The 20639-nt window shown below is 45.3% G+C and overlaps 1 protein-coding gene across 1 annotated transcript in view; it reads right to left on the bottom strand.

The window, feature by feature from the left end:
- The window catches only part of EVC2 (EvC ciliary complex subunit 2), a 140569-nt gene that overhangs the window by 52068 nt on the left and 67862 nt on the right, over positions 1 to 20639 (bottom strand). The window contains exons 10-13 of the mRNA XM_060148525.1: positions 15003 to 15327; positions 9076 to 9315; positions 6691 to 6866; positions 3790 to 3949 (exon numbers count right to left, since the gene is read on the bottom strand). Coding sequence (XP_060004508.1) covers positions 3790 to 3949; positions 6691 to 6866; positions 9076 to 9315; positions 15003 to 15327 — 901 coding nt within the window. The remainder of the gene's footprint in view (positions 1 to 3789; positions 3950 to 6690; positions 6867 to 9075; positions 9316 to 15002; positions 15328 to 20639) is intronic.

The following is a 20639-nucleotide window of genomic DNA, read 5'->3' on the forward strand; positions in this document are numbered from 1 at the left end:
ATTGAACACGTATCTATTGAGTAGGTAACACCCAAGAGGCAGACCACCTGGGCTCCTATCCTGGCTTCTCCACTTACAAGCTGAGCCACCCAAAACGAGTGTCTGGCCCTGTCTGGGCCTCTACTGCCTAATCTGTAAAATGGGGATAATAATAGGATCTACTTCACAGAGTAGTTGTGAGGATGCAATGAGTTGCTGAAGACATGTGTAACTCTTAGAGGAGGGCCTGGTGCAGAACTGGCATCAATGAATGTCTGCTATTATTATTACCAAGTCCCAGGCACATAGGAACTGAAAATTGAGATATCCTAAGAGAAAACCCCCCTGAGATCCATGAGAGACAATTTAAATGAGGAGGTCACAGAAGGCCTTTTAAAGAAGGAGACCCAAATGGATAAACAACAAGGTCCTATTGTACAGCACGGGGAACGATATTCAATATCCTGTAGTAAAACATAATGGAAAAAAAAACCAAACAACAAAGGCTAATCACCACCAAGAGTAATTATAGTAATAATATGCTACTACTAATTTTAAAAAGTTAAAAAAATAAAGAAGGAGACCCAGGCTTCCCTGGTGGCACAGTGGTTGGGAGTCTGCCTGCTAATGCTGGGGACACGGGTTCGAGCCCTGGTCTGGGAGGATCCCACATGTCGCGGAGCGACTGGGCCCGTGGGCCACAACTACTGAGGCTGCGTGTCTGGAGCCTGTGCTCCGCAACAAGAGAGGTCGCGATAGTGAGAGGCCCGCGCACCGTGATGAAGAGTGGCCCCCGCTTGCCACAACGAGAGAAAGCCCTCGCACAGAAACGAAGACCCAACACAGCAAAAATAAATAAATTAATTAATAAACTCCTACCCCCAACATCTTCTTCCTTAAAAAAAAAAAAAAAAAGAAAGAAGGAGACCCAAGGGAGACCTGAGGGATGAGGTCATATCTCAGCTGGGTTAAGATGGGGGAAAGGATATTCCTGGGAGAAACAGCAGTAGGCATAAAGGCCCTGTGCTGGGAAAAAGCTGACATGCATAGAGATGTACATCACGGTGTTATTAACAATAGTGCATCTGTGGACAGTCCGGGTTCTATTTTGTGCAAATATGTCTTGTTCATGGGTCCGGGTGACCAGAGAGTGTCAATTCCTTCCTTCTACAATATTGGCTGAGCACCTACAATGTGTCCTCAGAGCTGAGGATATGACACAAACCTTTGCCTTTGTGGAGCTATGTTCTCACTCTGTACCACTCACAAGATTTATCAAAAGCAGCTGTAAGAAACAGTACTCATGGGAAACTGCTGAAATATCTGCAGTTCTTCCATCCTTCCAGACCCTAGCCTGGAACCAGGCCAGACCATCAGAGAAGTGTGTTCTTGGGCCTCATTGCTTTGATCCTTGAGCCAATGGAGATGGATGAGGTGATGCTAAAGATGGGGTGGAGTTCAACGGTCCAGGTGAGAATGCTGGGCCCAACACTTGATAATAAAAGCAGAGTTTTTAATCAACCAAATTAAGTTATTGTTTCCCTTTCCCTCCCGAATGGCATCAGACCACCCCCTGTGTTATCCCATGTATCTAGTATCTCCTCTGAATCTGTCCTTGTTCCCATGCTCAGGACGTGCTCTCATCCGTTTTGACCTGGTCAAGGACTACAGCCTCCCCATTGGTCCCATTGTAGACCTGCTCAAGGTCTACAGCCTGGGGCTCCTCCAACTCTATCGCAGGCTGCTCACATGAGCTTCCTAAATCCCAAATCTGATCTTCCTTCTGAAACTGAGCAGGACCTGTGGGGCTCCTGGGCATGGGAGCCTTTTGAACAGCTGCTAATCAGGGAAGGGAGGGGAGGCAGACACAAGGGAGGGGCAGCCAAGAAACAATAGTGCAGCCTTGGGGCAGGGTCCGGGTTCCGCCTCAAGGGATACACATAACAGTATCTTTGAGCTCTTTTACAGAACTAAAGCCCCCAACAAATGGAAGATGTTAGCATTCTTCATTCCCGAGACGGTAATGACCTGCGCATCAGGAGACCACCTGAGGCCAGATTCAGGAACTGTAGGCACTGCACACACCCTGACCCTTAGCAGCATCTCCGCCCTTGAACCACTGCCACAAAACTCATCACCAAATCCTCCCGGGTTGGGACACACAGTTTTTCAGGGCACGAGCCCACTGTGTCCTTCTTTGCCTGACAAAGCAATAAAGCTATTCTTTTCTACTTCACCCAAAACTCTGTCTCCAAGATTTGATTCAGCACTGGTGCACAGAGGCCGAGTTTTTGGCATCACTTCTCCTGAAAACCCTTCAATGTTCCCCACTGTCCTCGAATGAAGGTCAGCTGCCAGCCCGGCACACTGCCCTCATTGACGAGGTGCTGCTTCCCGGGAGTGCCTCCTCCAGCCCCCGCCCTCTGCCCTCCCAGCTCCCAAGTTCTCGGAGCTCCACGCACAGCGCGGCACCCTTGCCTGAGTGCTTCACCTTTGAACAAGACGCCTCCCCATCCCCTGCAGTGTCCTTCCTGCCTTGCTCGCATCAGATGCTCATCTGTCCCCCAGAACTCGGGTACCCCAGGAGACGGTGACTTCCTCTCTGTGCTACCAGAGCATGTAGGGAGCACATGATGTCTTTCTGTGGTTGCCGGTTGGTCTCTCCCCTCTCGAGGTTCACAAACAGCTGAGCGGGTCAGTGTCAAGGACAAGACTGAGGCTCTAAGTCAGACAGGCCTGGGCTCAATTCCACATCTGCCACTCACTAAACATGTGACCTTGACCTCATCACTTAATACTGTGATCTGAATGCTTGTGTTCCCCCAACATCCATAGGTTGAAACCTAACATGGGACATGGTGGTGTTAGGAGAGGGGGCCTTGGGGAGGTGCTTAGGTCATGAGGGTGGAGCCCCCTGAATGGGATTAGTGCCCTTATAAAAGAGGCCCCACACTCACCCACCAAGCTTCCTCCCCCTTTCCACCCTTCTGACTTCTTCTACCAGCAAGAAGTCAGCTGTCTGCAGCCAGAAGAGGGCCTTCACCAGAACCCGACCTTGCCGGCACCCTGACCTTGGACTCCCAGCCTCCAGAACCGTGAGATATAAATTGTGGTTCTCTATAAGCCACCCAGTCTGGTACTTCGTTATAGCAGCGCAAATAGACCACAACACTTAAGCCCTGTCAGCCTCGAAGTCTTCATTAAAAAAAGAGAAAACAGGGCTTCCCTGGTGGCGCAGTGGTTGAGAGTCCGCCTGCCGATGCAGGGGACACGGGTTCTTGCCCCGGTCCGGGAAGATCCCACATGCCGCGGAGCGGCTAGGCCCGTGAGCCATGGCCACTGAGCCTGCGTGTCCGGAGCCTGTGCTCCGCAACGGGAGAGGCCACAACAGTGAGAGGCCCGCGTACCACACAAAAAAAAACAAAAACAGAAAACAGTAGCATCTACCTCATAGGGTTAATGTAAGGATTAAATAAAATACATAATACACTTAGCACAGTGCCAATTAAACACTCCATAAATGTTGTAGCACCCATCGGTCATTATTCACTGGAACCAGCACTCCTATTCCCTTGCCCTGGCAGACATTACTAACCTACCGCAACCCTCAGCTTTGCTAGGACCTGTAGAGATCTTGACGCAGCATTCCAAAAAGTCACTACCAATCAACTGTAGATGGCACATCAGGATGCCTGCCCAGCTGCCCTTCGGATCCTAGCCCTCTGATGGCAGTGCCTGGCATGGAACCCGGCACTTGGTGGGTGTTCACAATGGTTATGTAAAGAATCAAGAGCATAATTCCTTATATACCTTTTGCAGCATCTCTCGTCTTCTCTTAATTATTAATTTTTGGTGGAGTTTTTTCTTTTCCTGCTTTAAGTCATTGTCCAACTTCTGTTTTATAGAAAAGACTTCTGTCTGAGCCCGCTCCAAGAGCACCCGCATCTGATCTTCATCCAAGTAGCCTGCTCTAGATGAAAAAGATGCAGGGTTAGTTAACACACTATCCAAACTCACCTGCAGCTTGGCTGTGCTGTGGCTGAATGTTTATCTCCATATTAGTTCGCTTTGAATCAGAGAAATCTCTACCATCAGAAGGAGCAGGAGAACAGGCAGCTAAGACGTTACGAAAATGCAGGAAGGGTAAGGTCAGCTTCTTCAGAGATGTGCAGAGAAAGCTCACATCCCGAGAGAAATTACAACTGGGCAAGAGTTCTTGGAGGCAGCAACATTCAAGGGGACCACTGTGGAACAGATAGAATCCTCCAAGAGGAGATGGTAGATTAGGAAGTCCTAGTGACAGGAATGGCACAAGTAAAGTCCAAGAGGTAAAATGCAGGGAAAACACGCTGTGAGGGTTAATTCTGTTTATCAACTTGACTGGCCAGGGCGCCCAGATTAAAGATCACTTCTGAGTGTGTCTGTGCAGGGGTTTCCAGGTGAGACTAACATTTGAATGGGTGGGCTCAGTAAAGCAGATGACCCTCCCCAATGTGGGTGGGCACCCAGTCCACTGAGGGCCTGAACAGAATAAAAGGTGGAGGAGTAAGGAATTCACTTTTTTTTTCCTGCCTCACTGTTGAGCGGGGACATTTCATCTCATCCTCTCCTGCTCTAGGGCTCGGATTCCCCTGGTTCTCAGGCCTCTGGACTGAATTACACCACTGGCTTTCCTGGGCCTCCAGCTTGCACACGGCAGATTTTGGGTCTTCTCAGCCTCCACAGTCACACGACACAATTCCTCATACATATCTTACTGGTTCTGTTTTTCTGTTGCTGCCACTATCACCACTACCATTCCCAGTCTGTCTGCATCCCTGGGCTGGGCCCCCTGCTTGGCGTACCGTAGATTCACCATGGAAGCTTCCTGAAGGAATGAATAGGTGACTGAGCAAATGGCAGATATGCATTTCAGAAATATAAGTCTGTGCCAACCTATTAAAATAGGATTTAAAAATCAGAGGTACAGAACACTTCCCTGGCAACTGCTGCCCATGGTATACCCAGCTGTTGGGTGCTTCCATTCAAGGCAAGGAGCTGTTTCTTTCACTCGAGTGAAAATGAATCAGGAATGTCAAGTTAACTGCAGTGACAAATTCATTAGCATCTTTGGGTGGGGAATGTTCACATAACTTGCACCTTACTGAATCCTCATTAAAGAGGACAAGAGAGGGCTTCCCTGGTGGCTCAGTGGTTGAGAGTCCGCCTGCCGATGCAGGGGACACGGGTTCGTGCCCTGGTCCGGGAGGGTCCCACATGCCGCGGAGCAGCTGGGCCAGTGAGCCACGGCCGCTGAGCCTGCGCGTCCGGAGCCTGTGCTCCGCAACGGGAGAGGCCACAACAGTGAGAGGCCCGCGTACCGCAAAAAATAAAAATAAAAAATAAAAAATAAATAAAGAGGGCAAGAGAGCTGCCAAGTCCTAGCACAATTACTCAGGTAGTAGAACCAATTCATAAAAGCACGGCTTGTCCTAAGAAAGCCAACCTTATCGTCATGGCCCTACTCATTTTAAAGCTTGTAACCTACAAAGAATAAATTTCATTGTTGACAGTTATGCGTCTCATAGACTAGCTGAGAAGGAACGCTGCCGAAGGGCTAGAGGCTGCAGTGAACAGCACCATTTACCTGGCTGCATGGTACCCCAGTGCTGCTGAGAAAAAATACTCAGAGTCCAAGATAAGCATCTGTGTATTTATACTTAATTCCAAAGGCCAAGACATGGAGGCAACCTAAATGTCCATTGACAGATGAATGAATGAATGAAGATGTGGCGTATATATATATATATATATATATATATATATGTAATGGAATATTGTTCAGCCATAAAAAAGAATGAAATAATGCCATTTGCGGCAACATGGATGGACCTAGAGATTATCATACTAAGTGAAGAAAGTCAGACAGAGAAAGACAAATACCATATGATATCACTTATATGTGGAAGCTAAAATATGATACAAATGAACTTATTTACAAAACAGACTCACAGACGTAGAAAACAAACTTACGGTTGCCAAAGGGGAAAGGCATGGAGGGATAAATTAGGAATTTGGGATTAGCAGATACACACTACTATATATAAAATAGATAACCAACCAGGACCTACTGTATAGCACAGGGAACTATACTGAATATTTTGTAATAACTTATAAGGGAAAAGAATGTGATAAAGAATAGATATATACATGTATGTATAACTGAATCACTGTGCTGTACACCTGAAACTAAGTGAACTATACTTCAATTAAAAAAAAATACAAAAATAAAAACAAACTCCCCCCCCCAAAAAAAAAGAAAAACAAAGGTGAATGCAAGAGCCAGCGGTGTCCTAGAGCTCAAGGAGAAGTGGGCTATCCCATCACACAGTTCATGAAAGCCTCCACCATTGATTTCTCTATGAAATGTTGGGGATTTGCTTTAAAATAACTCAGGGCAGGGATGTATAGCTACATCAAGATTGCCCACAAGCTGGTACCTACTGAAGCTGATGATGGGCACACGTCACCTCACTGTATGGTTGTCTTGACTATTGGGTATGTTTTAAAAATTCTGTAATGCAAAGGATTCTTCCAACTAGAGAATTCTAAAGAAATAAGTCAGGAGCAGCCAGTGCATGCGCTGAATGAACAGAAGTAGATGGTCTTTGATGAGGAACGTTGGGGCAAGGCTGTTTGTCTGCATCATTTTGGGTGGTTTGGGGGTTTTACCTCTCGTGTTTCTGGATAAGGAGGGTCAGCTGAGCAGAAGCAGTGCTAAGCAGGCCCTGCACACGGGTCTCTGATGACTGTATGTTCTGGACCAGATACTCCCTGTGGCCAAATCTTTTACTGAGATGGTATCTCTTACTAGCCTGGAAAAAGTCCATTAGCTCTTCTACATTGTCCTGTTTAAAAAAAAAAAATCAAGAAAGTATGCTTAAATAAAATTTAAAGAAAATTCTTTCTAGTCAGTTAAAATATTACATTTCCTTTCTGAAGAAAATACACGGGGATAGAAGCCCTGGGATTAACGCCTTAAATGTCCCTGCCTCGAACAAAGGCTCAGAAGAAATGAGGGCTTTGAAAAGTGCATTTGAGACCCAGATGGTAAAGAGTTATCAAAACAACTCACTTTGCTTCCCTAGAAATGGAATATAAATTTCTCTCAGGCATCCTTCACCCACGCGCACAGTCACACCTGTGGCGCTCCCCAAACACAGCACCAGGACAGGTGCTGAAGTTCTGGGATAAATTAGCCACCGGCTCTGACCCCAGAACTCCTACTCTCATGGAGGACATGAGATGAGCCTGGTCACAGAGTAGCACAAAGTTCTTATAATGTACAAAATGCGTAAGAACCCAAGCAACACAAGAGAGATAATAATAGTCTTGCATATACTGGGTGTTTTTGCTGGGCCTGGCATTGGACCCAGAGCATTTCTTGTCTTTTGTAACTTAATTTAGGGACAGGATACTATTATTCCCATTTCACAGATGAGGAAACTGAGTCCATATCACACAGCTGGTAAATGACTGAGCAGGGATTTGAACTCAGCCATCTAATTCCAGGGCCTGTGTTTTAACTTCATAATAGGCTGTCTCCCAAATCCAGCTTCAACCAGTAGCATAATAATTAGACCAGCAGTAATTAAACCCATGGTAATTAAAACATCAGCCTCAGTGTACTATCCCACTGACTGGCTCTGCTGTCTTTTTTCCATCTGGGGAAATACTGTCCATGCAGTGGGTTACCCGGAAGTTCAACATTTTGTTCAATAAGAAACGTATGATGTTTTTCTTTCCACACAAAAGCTATAATCTCTCCAGGTCCAACACCTGAGGATTTGCACTCTCCTGACAGTGAAAAGCAGAATGGTCGGTGGGATGTGGCCAAACGCCAGCTTCTCTCTGAGAGCTCCTGGCAGCAGAATCAATACAGCAGGAACACTGTGGTGACAGTTCTATCCTCTACGGAGCTGGATCACGTGAGTCAGCTGACCTGAGCCCTTGACGTCGGGAAGCTCAGTCGGGATCCTCAAATCCTAATCTGTCTGTGCCTTGGGACTGTCACCAGGGCTGTTACTTTTTTGTCCCCAGTATTATTAACAATAACACGTGTTCTTTCCAACATGGAGAGTCAGCCACAGCTTATCACGAGGAGCGGGCAAACCGACAGCAAAATCTGTTAATCCCTAAGTGATGCTGTGGGGTCTGAATACCTACCCAGGACTTTATTTACTCTCCTAAAGTTTTACTGGGAAAAACCAAGAGCAAAACGGAGAGGCTGGCCGGCTCTCTTCATGCCAAGGTGCCCAGTGCTTTCTGACGGTGGTCCTCTCTTTCCAAAAGGCTCACGAGAGCCGCCTGGTCTCCTCGTGGGACAGCCCTGATCTGTTGCAGCTCTCACTCACGAGGCCTGTGCCAGGACCAGAAATCTGGTGCGTTATTGCACACCAGTGATGCACTGTGTGGACAGGCACAGGTAAAATGCCTCAGGCAGGCCTCACAAAAATAGTGACAGTCTCATAAACTATTTTCACAGTCATCTAGGAATTTATTCAGTCTGGGTTAATGACACTCACACTCAAACTTACATGCAAAAACACCCACAAATTCACCCAAGAATATCGAGACAGAGAACATAAACCCTAGGCATACACCGCCATACATACGTGTATGCACATATATATTTATATTTTTAACCACTATATATATTGAACATATACTGTGCCAAGCACTGGCTTTCCATGAATTAGATCATGAAATCTCCATCATGCCCCTTTTAGTGTGGGGACTCTATTACCCTCATTTTACAGGTGAGGCAACTGAGTCTCAGAGAAGTTAGGCAATTTGCTTAAATTCACAGAGCTGATGGGTAGTGGCACTGGAATGCAAGTCCAGGTGAGCCTGAGTCTAAGGTCTGTGCTTCAAGCCCCCATTTGCCCTGCTTATTGGAAACTCAGCCGCTGCATCAAGAGGTCGAAGGAAGACAGCATTAGTTCACTGGAACCCAGCACAAAAGAGACAGGACTTAGCTCAGAAAGAGGAGAAATTTACTGAAACAGTTCAGGAAAATGACTCCTCCATCAGAGAGAGCCTCATTTGAGGCATTACCTGTATTTTAGAGTAATCTTGCAGCAGCATTTTCGCTGCCTCTGGCTTCAGTTCCCCTTTGAAAATAGCACTTTTTATCTGGGTAAAAAAGATACTGTGCAGTTCATTCCTCTGGAAAATGGCCAGCTGCCTGTGGGCCTTGGCAAAGTCTTCCTCCTGCTGCAGAGCGAGGGACCTCCTCAGGTGCTCCTGTTCTAGGCCATGGAGGGTCCGCAGGAGGCTGCTGCATTCGATAGCGGACTGTGGAGAAGAGCGGGGCACGTGGGAGGTGACACACTGGTCAGGCATGCACAGGCACATGTGTACAACATGTGAGCACACACATGCATGCACGTGCACATGTACATACATGCACGCACACACAGCATACATACATGCACCAACACACATGTGCATATAAATGCACCCAGCAATAATGCACATACAGGCACACGTACATGCACGTGCATATGCACACACGTGTACAGAGGACACATACATGCACCACCAACACGCACACAGTGCATATCAATGCACACAGCAGTAATGCACATACACGCACACACATGCATGCACGTGCACAGGCACATACACATACGCTCCGCACACAGACATGCACCACCAACACACATGTGCACACATACACATGCACAGTGCATATAAATGCGCACAGCAACAAACAGTGCACACACATGCACAAAGATACAGGCACACACAGCAATACAAATACAGAGCACGCATGTGCACATGCACACACAAGCATGTGTGTGCACACCCACATGGAACACACACATGTATACACACAGGCATACACACACACTGAATCCCAAATTTGCCATGAGGAAGCTGCTAAACTCTGGGAAATGCTGTTGTAACCTGTCCTCCCTGTTATCTTAACGTTTTCCAGAACCATCTCAAAGAAAAAAATTCACAAGAGTGGAAATTTTCAAATCAAACTGCCTGAAAATAGCCCGCAAAATGGAAACATCAATGGACTGTGCTGTTAGGCTCTCAAGCTTATTTCCATCATCTTTCATCCTTAACTTAGATGAAGAAAAAAATACGAGCAATCAGGCCCAAGCTGATAACCTTTGTGTTAAAAGGGAGGCAAAGGGGAGGTAGGAAGTGGCTCCTGGGATGCCTCCACTTTATGTGGTCCAGAGGGAGGGCAGCAGGAGGGTGACACGCCTTCACTAAGTTCCTGATGCATCTGCACTCCCATTACCTCAAAAGACTCATGCCGCAGGAGGGTGTCTTAGTCATTCCACGTGCAGAGGCAGAATTCTAAGAAGCCCCCAAGATTCCTGGCCCCCGGTGTAAGACGTCACAGAAATTCCCTCCCTCTGAGTGTGGACATAAACTTTGAATATGATGGGACTGTCACTCCAATGGTCAGATTATTATGTGGCAAAGTTGAAGGGGTCTTCTCTTCTGGAGAGAAGTAGTTATTCACAGCTGACTTGATCTAAATTACAGAATGCAAGTCACCCACAATGAGGGTGTTGGGCCCCTGGTTCTGGGCAGCACAGGGATGCTCTGCTACCAGGGGAGTAGCTGGTGCCCAGGTAGGTCCATTCATCCATGAAAGTGACCTTCTATTTTGACAGTATGCAATTCGACAAGCTCCAAACCTCAATTTATTTTAATTAATAGGAATGAAACAGGGGTGAAATCCATTTAACTCCTCACAGCCAGGACAAAAAGCAAGCACACAGCACACGTGCATGCGCACACACACACACGCATACACACGTGCTTGAGTGCGCGCGTGCAAATCCTAAAACGTAATTATCTGTCCTTGCTTAGAATAGTATTTCTGAAGAATAAGGCATGAGGAAATGTGTTTGTGTCATAGTGAAATGCTCCTTAAAATAACTTTTGGTGGGAGTCCCCCCCATTTCCATGTATACTGCCCTCCTAAGGGGGTCCAGAGACCCACAGAAATGTGTTCATCCCCTGCTCTAGTTCAATCCTTCTGTGGCACAGATGAGAAGACTAAATCCTAAAACAGGGGACACCACGGAGGCCTGCCAAGCAGGGGAGGTCATGTGAGGTAGCCTGGGAAGCACTGTACTAGGGGGCATTGGGGACTGGGGTAAAGTAGAGAGAGCAAGCCCTGCTTACAGGGTCAGCCACTGCTCAGCCCACCAAAGGGGGCTTTGCAGGACTACGCACCTGGTGTGGCCATATCTTTCCATTTTTTTTAAGAGAAGCTGAAAGTCTGGATTTTCTATCCAAAATTTTATATTTTAAATATTGGCAACAAATGTGCATTTTTAAAGGTACATTAAAATAATGGTCACTCACCCCCAACTCCCTATTGAACTTTCCACTAAAATAGACTTCTCAGAGAAATGAGGCATGTTTATCCTTCGGCTTAAAAGGCCTAAAAAAGCAACTTGCATGGAGAGATTGGGAGGCCTGGATCAGGATAGGGTACTTCGATCCTGGCTCGAGAATCGCAGGCCTGTGCCAGGCTGTTCTGACAACTGCTCATCGCGCTGACTCTAGGCCATCAAAAATGTGAAATCGCGTCAGGAAATTATGACTGTACTAAATGACACTCCCTGTACTCAATTTAGCAAGCTGGACAAATTGTGAAAATGTTTTATAGAAATAAAACCCCCAGAGATGGTTCCAGTGTTAAGAGTTCTTGCCCTTAAGGCATCTTTTCCTTTAAGACACACTCAAAGGAGTTAGGAAACCTCCGGCAGCTCAGGGCAGGATGCGCTGCTGCTGCCTCTTCTCCAAGTAGCTGGGAAGCACGTGGATCTGGAAGAGGGTCCCCCTACAAAGTACACACGCTGAACGGCCAGTGGCTGCTTGCAGGAAGCTGGGCAAGACACTTCCCCTCTGGGCTTCTGTTTCTCCAACTTGAACTGGAAAGATTTCACATCCTGACTGTTTTATGTCATGGGCTTCTTTAAAGATTACACTAAATAATGAAACTGGATAGAACAGGGCTGACACTGCCAAGCATCGGTCTAAGGACTATACAAGTATTGACAGTCCTATATGACAGGCATCATTATTACGCCCAGTTTAAGGATGGGGAAACCGAGACCCAAGGAGCCTGAACAAGGCACCTTCTGGAGGAAGAAAGTGAGATCTAAACCGAAGCCACCTGCCTTCAGAGTCTATATTTGCCACTACCCTTAAGAGCTTCTCCATGCAGAAACGCTTTACAGACTGCACGGGATCATATAGATGTTTAAATGTGAACAGATTTCATCGCTATACTAATTACTGGAATTTCTAAACGTTACTCAAAAAAACTGATCCTCCTCATTTAGTTTTTTTTTTTAAAAAAACAAAACAAAATCTAATTCTTGGAGGAATAATATGGCCAAAATATTTTCATGCATTTTATTTAAAGAATACTACAATAAATGAATAGATGACAAAGTCACTCTAAGATGGAATGACTTGCACAGATGGGGTCCCCTTAGCATAGTGGCGTCTCCAGGCTCAGACACACAGCAGGAACTCAACAAACAGGCTGAATGAATGTTTGTCTACTGTTGACTGGTGGAATGTGTTTCCATTTTTTTCTGGGTTTTTCCTTTTATGCTTTGGAGCTGGAGTTGGCAGACTTTCAGTAAAGGCCAGATAAATATTTTAGGCTTTGCAGGACACATCAGGGTTCTGTCACATATTTTTTTGTTTTTACTTTTTACAATCCTTTAAAAATGTAAAAACCATTCTCAACTCAAGGGCCAGGAAAAACAGGCCGGGCAGGATTGGACTTGTAGGTCCCAGTTTGCCGACCTCTGCTTCTGAGTACTTTCCAAGTCTCCCCCATTGAATGCGTATTATTTTTATCAGAAAAAAATATATAACAAATTGAGGAAATAAGAGAGAGAGAGAGAATGAGACTGTTTGGGGCTGAAGCAGTGAACAGTGTGTTTAACACATTCTTTTAAAGTGCTGGACTCAAGGAAACACAGTGCCGACCTGTGCAATCATGGATGGAAATCAGAGAGCACGGTCAGCCAGGGGAACAGTGGTGGGCTGAACGTTGCCCCCTCTCCAAAAAGATACATCCACATCGTAATCCCAGAACCTATGAACATGACCTTATTCAGAATAAGGGTCTTTGCAGATAATAATACAGGATCATTTAGCTAGGTCCTAAATCAAAAGATGAGTGTCCTTAAAAGAGACAGAAGTGGAGGTGACAGGGTCATGGGGCCATGTGAAGACCAAGGTCAAGATTGGAGGGATGGGGCTTCCCTGGTGGCGCAGTGGTTGAGAGTCCGCCTGCTGATGCAGGGGACGTGGCTTCGTGCCCCGGTCCGGGAAGATCCCACATGCCGCGGAGCGGCTGGGCCCGTGAGCCATGGCCGCTGAGCCTGCGCGTCCAGAGCCTGTGCTCCGCAACGAGAGAGGCCACAACAATGAGAAGCCCGCGTACCGAAGAAAAAAAAAAGATTGGAGGGATGCAGCCACAAGCTAAGGAATGCTTGGAGCCACCAGAAGCTGGCAGAGGCAAGGAAGGATTCTTCCCAAGAGATTTCAGAAGGGCCATGCCTGGCTGACACCTTGATTTTGGACTTCTGGCCTCCAGAACTGTGAGAGAATAAATTTCTTTTGTTTTAAGCCATGAAGTCTGTGGTCATTTGTTACAGCAGCTACAGGAAATCCATACAGGAGCCAAACAGAAAATAAGCCACACCCTGAAATGAGATGTGTGTTGAGGCGAGGGGACCGCAGCTGCAGGGGAGTGGCTGGGGGTGAGACAGTGTGAATTGCACCTCTCTGCTTTAGTGCCCAGCCCGTAGTCTGACCACAGGTGACCGACCATCTGAGAGCCAGGCGCTGTCACCCTGAGAGCTCTCTACTCTCTCCCAGAGGATTTCTGTGCACGGCTGCCAGTCTGCAGAATGGAGGTTAGGAGTTCAGAAGCTCGTTCCTAAGATGTTAGACCTCCCTAGGTTGATAAATTTTCAGAACAGGTTATGTGGGCTCAAGTCACCAGAGGGAACCAGCCATCTCTTCCATGGAGGAAGGTAGAAATCAGACTGGATTTGGTGCGCCCGGGAAAAAACTCTGGCGTGATTCCTTTCAAGACGGAAACTGACACTCTCTTAGGAAAATGAGAGCTGATCTCCGATCAACAGAGACCAGCCCTGGGAAGGCCGAGAGGTCAGAGATCCCAGAACTGGGCACTGTGCACGACAGCCTACTGCAGCCCACACCCGGGGCTCCTTTCCTGCATTACTTCTTCCAGCTGCTCTGAGAGGGGGGCGCCCTCGGCCTTGACTCACAGACTTACAGAGGCTAGTTAAGGCCTTCCGGAGCTGAGCTGGAGTGTACTAGAATATGAGTCCAGGTTTGTCTGACGCCAGAGCCCGTGCTGGAGAGAACTTAGTGTGGTGCAGTCCAGACGGACACACGTGTGCACTGACATCACAACCCCCCTGAGCTGTGCTCTTGTGGACATGCTTTTCTGTGAATGAAGCCATTCTACCTGTCCCATGACACCCCACAGCACTGTGAACGTACCTCTATTACAACATGGCTGAATGAATTCACATGTGTTATATGCGAGAATCCTTCATTAGACTGTGAACTTCTCAAATGCAAGAACCATGTCTCAGTGCTCTCTGTACCTTCACTGCCTAGACAGTAGTGATCAGTAAATGCTTTCTAAATGAATTCTGGATGGATGGATGGAAGTGTAGGTGGGCAGGTGGATAGAAGGGTGGTAGGCGGATGGATGGATGGGTTGGAGTTTGGATGAATGGATGCATGGATGGGTGGTGAGTGAATAAATGGATGGATGGATGAGTACATGGACAGATAGATGGAAGGGTGGTAGGTGGGGAGAATGGATGGGTGGGTGGATGGATGGATGAATGGGCAGGTAGATGTATGTATGGATGGATGGATGGATAAATGATGAAGGAGGGAGGCAAAGGAAAGCCTTCCTTTCAAAGTTGCCTTACCCTCTCACTAACACGTTTCAGCACCTCTTCTGCTTCCTCCATTGCTGCCATCTCCCTCTGGTACTGGCTTTCTGTCTTCTTTTTTGTTTCTAGGTCACACTCAGCTGTCAAGGCCACCATCTTCCGATCATACTCGTCTTGAATTTCTTTCTCCAGCAACAGAAATTGCTTTTTGAAAACAGCACCCATCCTCCTCTCTACCTGAGGGGAGAGATGGCCACTGCTGGTCAGATTTTTCAGTAGAAGAGCAATGATATCTTTGCTGATTTGGGTTCGACAAGCTTCCAGATCTGAGTCTGCCCGATTCAGGGTTGCAATTTCCAGCCTGGGAAACACAAAGGTCAAGAGAATTCCATTACATAAAATCACAGCAGAAACCAAAGGTCCCTCAGAGCTCTGAGGTTTCAACTTATTTGTAAAGTAAGGTCTTTCTTTTTTCCTTTTCCTTCCTTCTCTTCCTTTTCTCCCTCTCTTCTGCTCCATCCAGTTATTGAAGGACAGTGACTAAATTAGCAGAATATTATTTAGTAAATTTGCAGGGTACCATGTTGGAAACTACAAGGAATATAATTAATATAAGACATGGTCTTTGTCAACAAGCAACAAGTCAACAAAAACAAGAAGACCAGGAGAAAAATGGTTAAATATTTGGAGGATTTGAAAAATTAGGTTCATTTTACTTTTTTCCAATTAAAAATTAATTTATAGATATGTCAAGTAAATGTAATGTAATACCCTGGATTGAATCCTGGAACAGAAAAAGGACATTAAGTAAAAACTAGGGAAATCTGAATGAGTATGGACTTTAGTTAATAATAACGTATCAGTATTGGGTCATTAATTTTAACAAATGTACCACAGTAATAGAAGATTTTAATAACAGGGGAAACTATGTACAGGGTATGTAGGAACTCTCTGTACTATCTTCTCAATTGTTCTGTAAATCTAAAACTGCTCTAAAAATGAAGTCTACTCAAGAAATATTTGTGAGATACTTCACAGAGTCACAGGTTCTAAAACTTGATTGTAATGTTGTAATGGTGGTTATACAGCTATATATAGTTACACATATATATCAGACTGTACTCTTAATGTGGGTGAATTTTATGGTTTGTTGGTTATACCTTTATAAAACTATTACAAGATGCACAGGACAAAACTATGTCTATGATAGAAAAATCTGGAAAATAAACACAGAAAAAGACTTCATTCACAGTAGGTCTATCACCCAGTCAGAACCAATGGAGGTATTTGTTGTATTTGCTTCCAGTTTTTTTTTTGTCTACACATATTTTCCCCACGGATGTATATTGTTTACACAGATGCACATATAGTTTTGTCCTGTTTTCAATTAATGTTGTAACAGGCATCTTCCAGTTGTATTTAAACACTGTAAAAGTTTCCTTTATGATGGTTGCAAAATACTTCATGATGTGGTGTACCATGATTCAATTAACCATTCTTCTAGTGGTGCACATTTGGGTTACTTGCAAAATTCAAAGTCTAAGATAACCTGAAGTGAACATCTTTGTAAAGAGTTTTTGATATTCACAATGATTTTTTCAGTATGATTTCTACAAAGGGAATCACTGGGTCAAATGCTAGCAATATTTTAAGCCTCTTAGGGCATCCTGCCAAACTGCTTTCCAGAAGTTCCCTAGCAATGCAGTAGGATCCTTATTTCACCCCTCCCTGTAAAATGTTTAAATATATTTAATAATTTGATAGGAGAAAATGGCATCTGACTGTAAAAATATAAGGGTTTTAAGAAAACCTTATTATGGGGCTTCCCTGGTGGCACAGTGGTTAAGAATCCGCCTGCCAATGCAGGGGACATGTGTTCAAGCCTTGGTCCAGGAAGATCCCACATGCCGCGGAGCAACTAAGCCCATAGGCCACAACTACTTAGCCTGCACTCTAGAGCACGCGAGCCACAACTACTGAGCCCGTGTGCCACAACTACTGAAGCCCGTGCACCTAGAGCCCATGCTCTGCAACAAGAGAAGCCACTGCAATGAGAAGCCCGCGCACTGCAACAAAGAGTAGCCCCTGCTCACCACAACTAGAGAAAGCCCATGCACAGCAACAAAGACCCAATGCAGCCGAAAATAAATAAATAAAATAAATAAAAATTTAAAAACTTATAAGAAAAAAAAGAAAACTTTATTATGGAAATTTTCAGGCACTTAAAGTAGGTAGAATAATCAGACTCCCAATGTAATCATTACTCAACTTGGAAAACTGTCAATATTTGCCAATCTTGTTTTAGTTACTCCCTTCAAAGTTTGCTTAGCTGGGCTTCCCTGGTGGCGCAGTGGTTGAGGGTCCGCCTGCCGATACAGGGGACACGGTTTCGTGCCCTGGTCGGGGAAGATCCCACATGCCGCGGAGCGGCTGGGCCCGTGAGCCATGGCCGCTGAGCCTGCGCGTCCGGAGCCTGTGCTCCGCAACGGGAGAGGCCACAACAGTGAGAGGTCCGTGTACCACAAAAAAAAAAAAAAAAAGTTTCCTTAGCATTTTAAAGCAAACCCCAGATTTTTCATTTTACCTTTAATTTCCTCAGTATGCATCGTTAACTGTCAACTGTATATATATATATATATACACACACACACACACACACACACACACACGTGCATATGTATGTCTATATATGTGTATATATGTGTTTATGTATATCAGTTTTGCCTAACCTTGATGTCATTATCATATTCAATACCATTTAACCGTATCATATTTAAAGTGTCAAACAATAATTCGAATAATTAATATCAGTCATTATTCAAACTACCTCAAGTGTCCCAAAATAATTTTTACAGTTGAAACTTTAATTCAAGAACCAAACAAAATCCCACAATGTTGACTAAGTCCACTTTATTCTATATCATTCTGCCCTTCCTTTTCCTTTTTTTTTTTTTTTTTTGCGGTACGCGGGGCTCACCCTGTTGTGGCCTCTCCCGTTGCGGAGCACAGGCTCCGGACGCGCAGGCTCATTGGTCATGGCTCACGGGCCTAGCCACTCCACGGCATGTGGGATCCTCCCAGACCGGGGCACGAACCCATGTCCCCTGCATCGGCAGGCGGACTCTCAACCACTGCGCCACCAGGGAAGCCCTCTGCCCTTCCATTTTCCCTTCCATGATTTGCTGGGGAAACCTGGTCATTCATCCTGCAGAACGTCCCACATTCTGGACTTGGCTGATTGCTTCCAAAGGGTGTCATTGTTCCTCTATCCCTTGTATTTCCACAAACCACTAGTTAGATCTAAGGTCTTGATTAGAGTCAGATTAAATTTGTTTTTTTTAAATGTACCATAAGTAATACCGTGTGCTTCCTGTAGGATCATACAATGGGTAAATACTAAGATGGATCACAAGTTCAACTGGTTCCAGCATGATCCCTATATTATGAAATTCCCTATCTACCTTTCACCTAATGGTTTTAGTATACACTGTAATTGTTACCTAGATCCATGATATCACCAGGGGTTGAAAAATCACACTTTCTAATTCTATCATTTCTTCTGTACTTTTTTAAGCTGTAATTCTTCACAAAGAACTTTCTCTCCTCAATAATGCAGTTACTCTGACATAAAGCTTATAATTATGATAGATGTTTGATTCTTTGCTAGTTAAAGAGCTGGTGTCATCGCAACCTCCCATGGTGACAAATGAGTTGGGGTCTGTTTGTTCGTTGGTTTATTTGCTTGTTTAGGTATGAGAGCAAAAGGTTAATAAAACTTTTTCCAAATTCCTGAGAATCTGAGCTTTGGCTTTTACCTGAAAACCTCAGAAGGACAAGAACATCAAATGTCATGAAAAATGAAACCTGATTGGTAAATTACATCTGGATGGGAGGACCTGTAAATGAACCATAAATCCCTAACAGGGAAGCAGACACTGTGCTTTGAACTTTCCCGAGTGAGGTCATTCTTGGACCTGGGCATGTCCCTTGTGGAAACGCTGGAAGCCATGCCCGCGAGTTATTACAAAAGATGCTGGCAACTCTGGGGTATGAAGCGTTTAAGCCAGGAAGGCTCCCATAGCTGCCTGATGTAGACTGAACCTCCTTGCACTAGAGCTGTGTGACTTGGGGAGAAAATACCTCCTGGACAGCTATAGGTTGCAGTGTGACCTGAGGCAAGGGCACCCACAGAAGACTGTCTAATGCTGCCCTCACAGTGGACACGTACACTGTGTTCCTGCCCTCGAGTTACATAGAAGGGGTCAAGTGTGGCCTATGGGAGTCTGAAGAGTGCAAATGTTGAGCTGAATCTAGGAAGACCCCATGCCTCTGCGTAGAATCACTATGAAATTGTATATATTTGGTGGGTTTCAATCGACTACAGCCATTATTCTTTTTAATGCTCAAATTTTACCATCTTAGATCAAAATGTCTCCCGTGTCCTTTAGACCAAATTAATATAGTTTTAAACAACAGCTCATTCATTTCATTCTTTCATTTCCTCAACGGGTACTTACTGAACCTGGCATGTGCGGAGAGAGTTTGCAGGTTACAAAGCAAGGAAAAAGCAAAGAGATGCTTCCAGGTGGTGTGTGCATGGTTAAATATCCAAGGAACCAAACAAACCATGTTCCACAGTCTCAGAAAAGAATTACTTCTCTACTGAGACAGACAAAATAGATTTCACACGTTTAATGAAGCTTTTTGTGGTAGACAAAATAATGCCCCCGGCAAAGATGTTCATGTCCTAATCCCCAGAGGCTGTGAATCTGTTAGGTGACATGGTAAAGGAGAAATAAGGTTGCAGATGGAACTAAGGCTGCTAATCAGAGATTGATAACAAGGTCTTTAAAAGTGGAAGAGGGAGGTAGAAGAGGAATGGGAATCAGAGGGAGATTCGATGAAGGAAGCGGGGGTAGGGGGGTAGGAGTGATGGAATCATCAGCTTTGAAGATGGAGGAAGGGGTCACGAGCCTCGGAATGTAGGCAGCTTCAGGAGGATGGATAAGGCAACGAAATGGATTCTCCCCTACAGTTGACATCTTGAGTTTTCCTAGCGAGGCCCGTGTTGGACTTCGATGTCCAGAACTGTAAGATAATACATTCGTGTTCTTTTAAGCCACCAAGTTTGTGGTCACTTGTTACAGCTGCATATGAAACTCATACACCTTATCTGACTCACTCCATCCATCATCCATTCATTCATTCATTTATTAACTTGTATTAGAAAATGGGTGGCTGCCTATTGGGTAAACTGCAAGTGCTTTGCCAGGTACATGGGGATTGAAATGAACAGGAGGACATTTCCATAAGTTCTCTGCTGTTAAATCGCTTCCTAGCTTAAGCGAGCTGGGTAAAGGACTCGGCTTCCCCACCGCACAATGGGGACCATCCTCATAGGTAGTTGTTCAGGGCTAAAAGAGATAAGATATAGAAAATACATGGTGCGGAGTCCGGCATTTTGTTATTTCTAAATACAGTAGTTTCCTTATTCTTTTCTATTCTCTCTCCCAGGAAATTGGTGGCAGAAGAGAGTCGGTCCTCACAGCTCACCCTTCCCGATCCCCTGGGAACACAAGCTCACAGACACTTTCTGTTTTAATGGTATTAATGTTAATCACCATGGATAAACTCTCAGAAGTAACAATAAAACTGTCAGGGTGTTCCAAAGCC

Source organism: Lagenorhynchus albirostris, chromosome 4 (assembly GCF_949774975.1).
Source record: "Lagenorhynchus albirostris chromosome 4, mLagAlb1.1, whole genome shotgun sequence".
NCBI lineage: Eukaryota > Metazoa > Chordata > Mammalia > Artiodactyla > Delphinidae > Lagenorhynchus > Lagenorhynchus albirostris.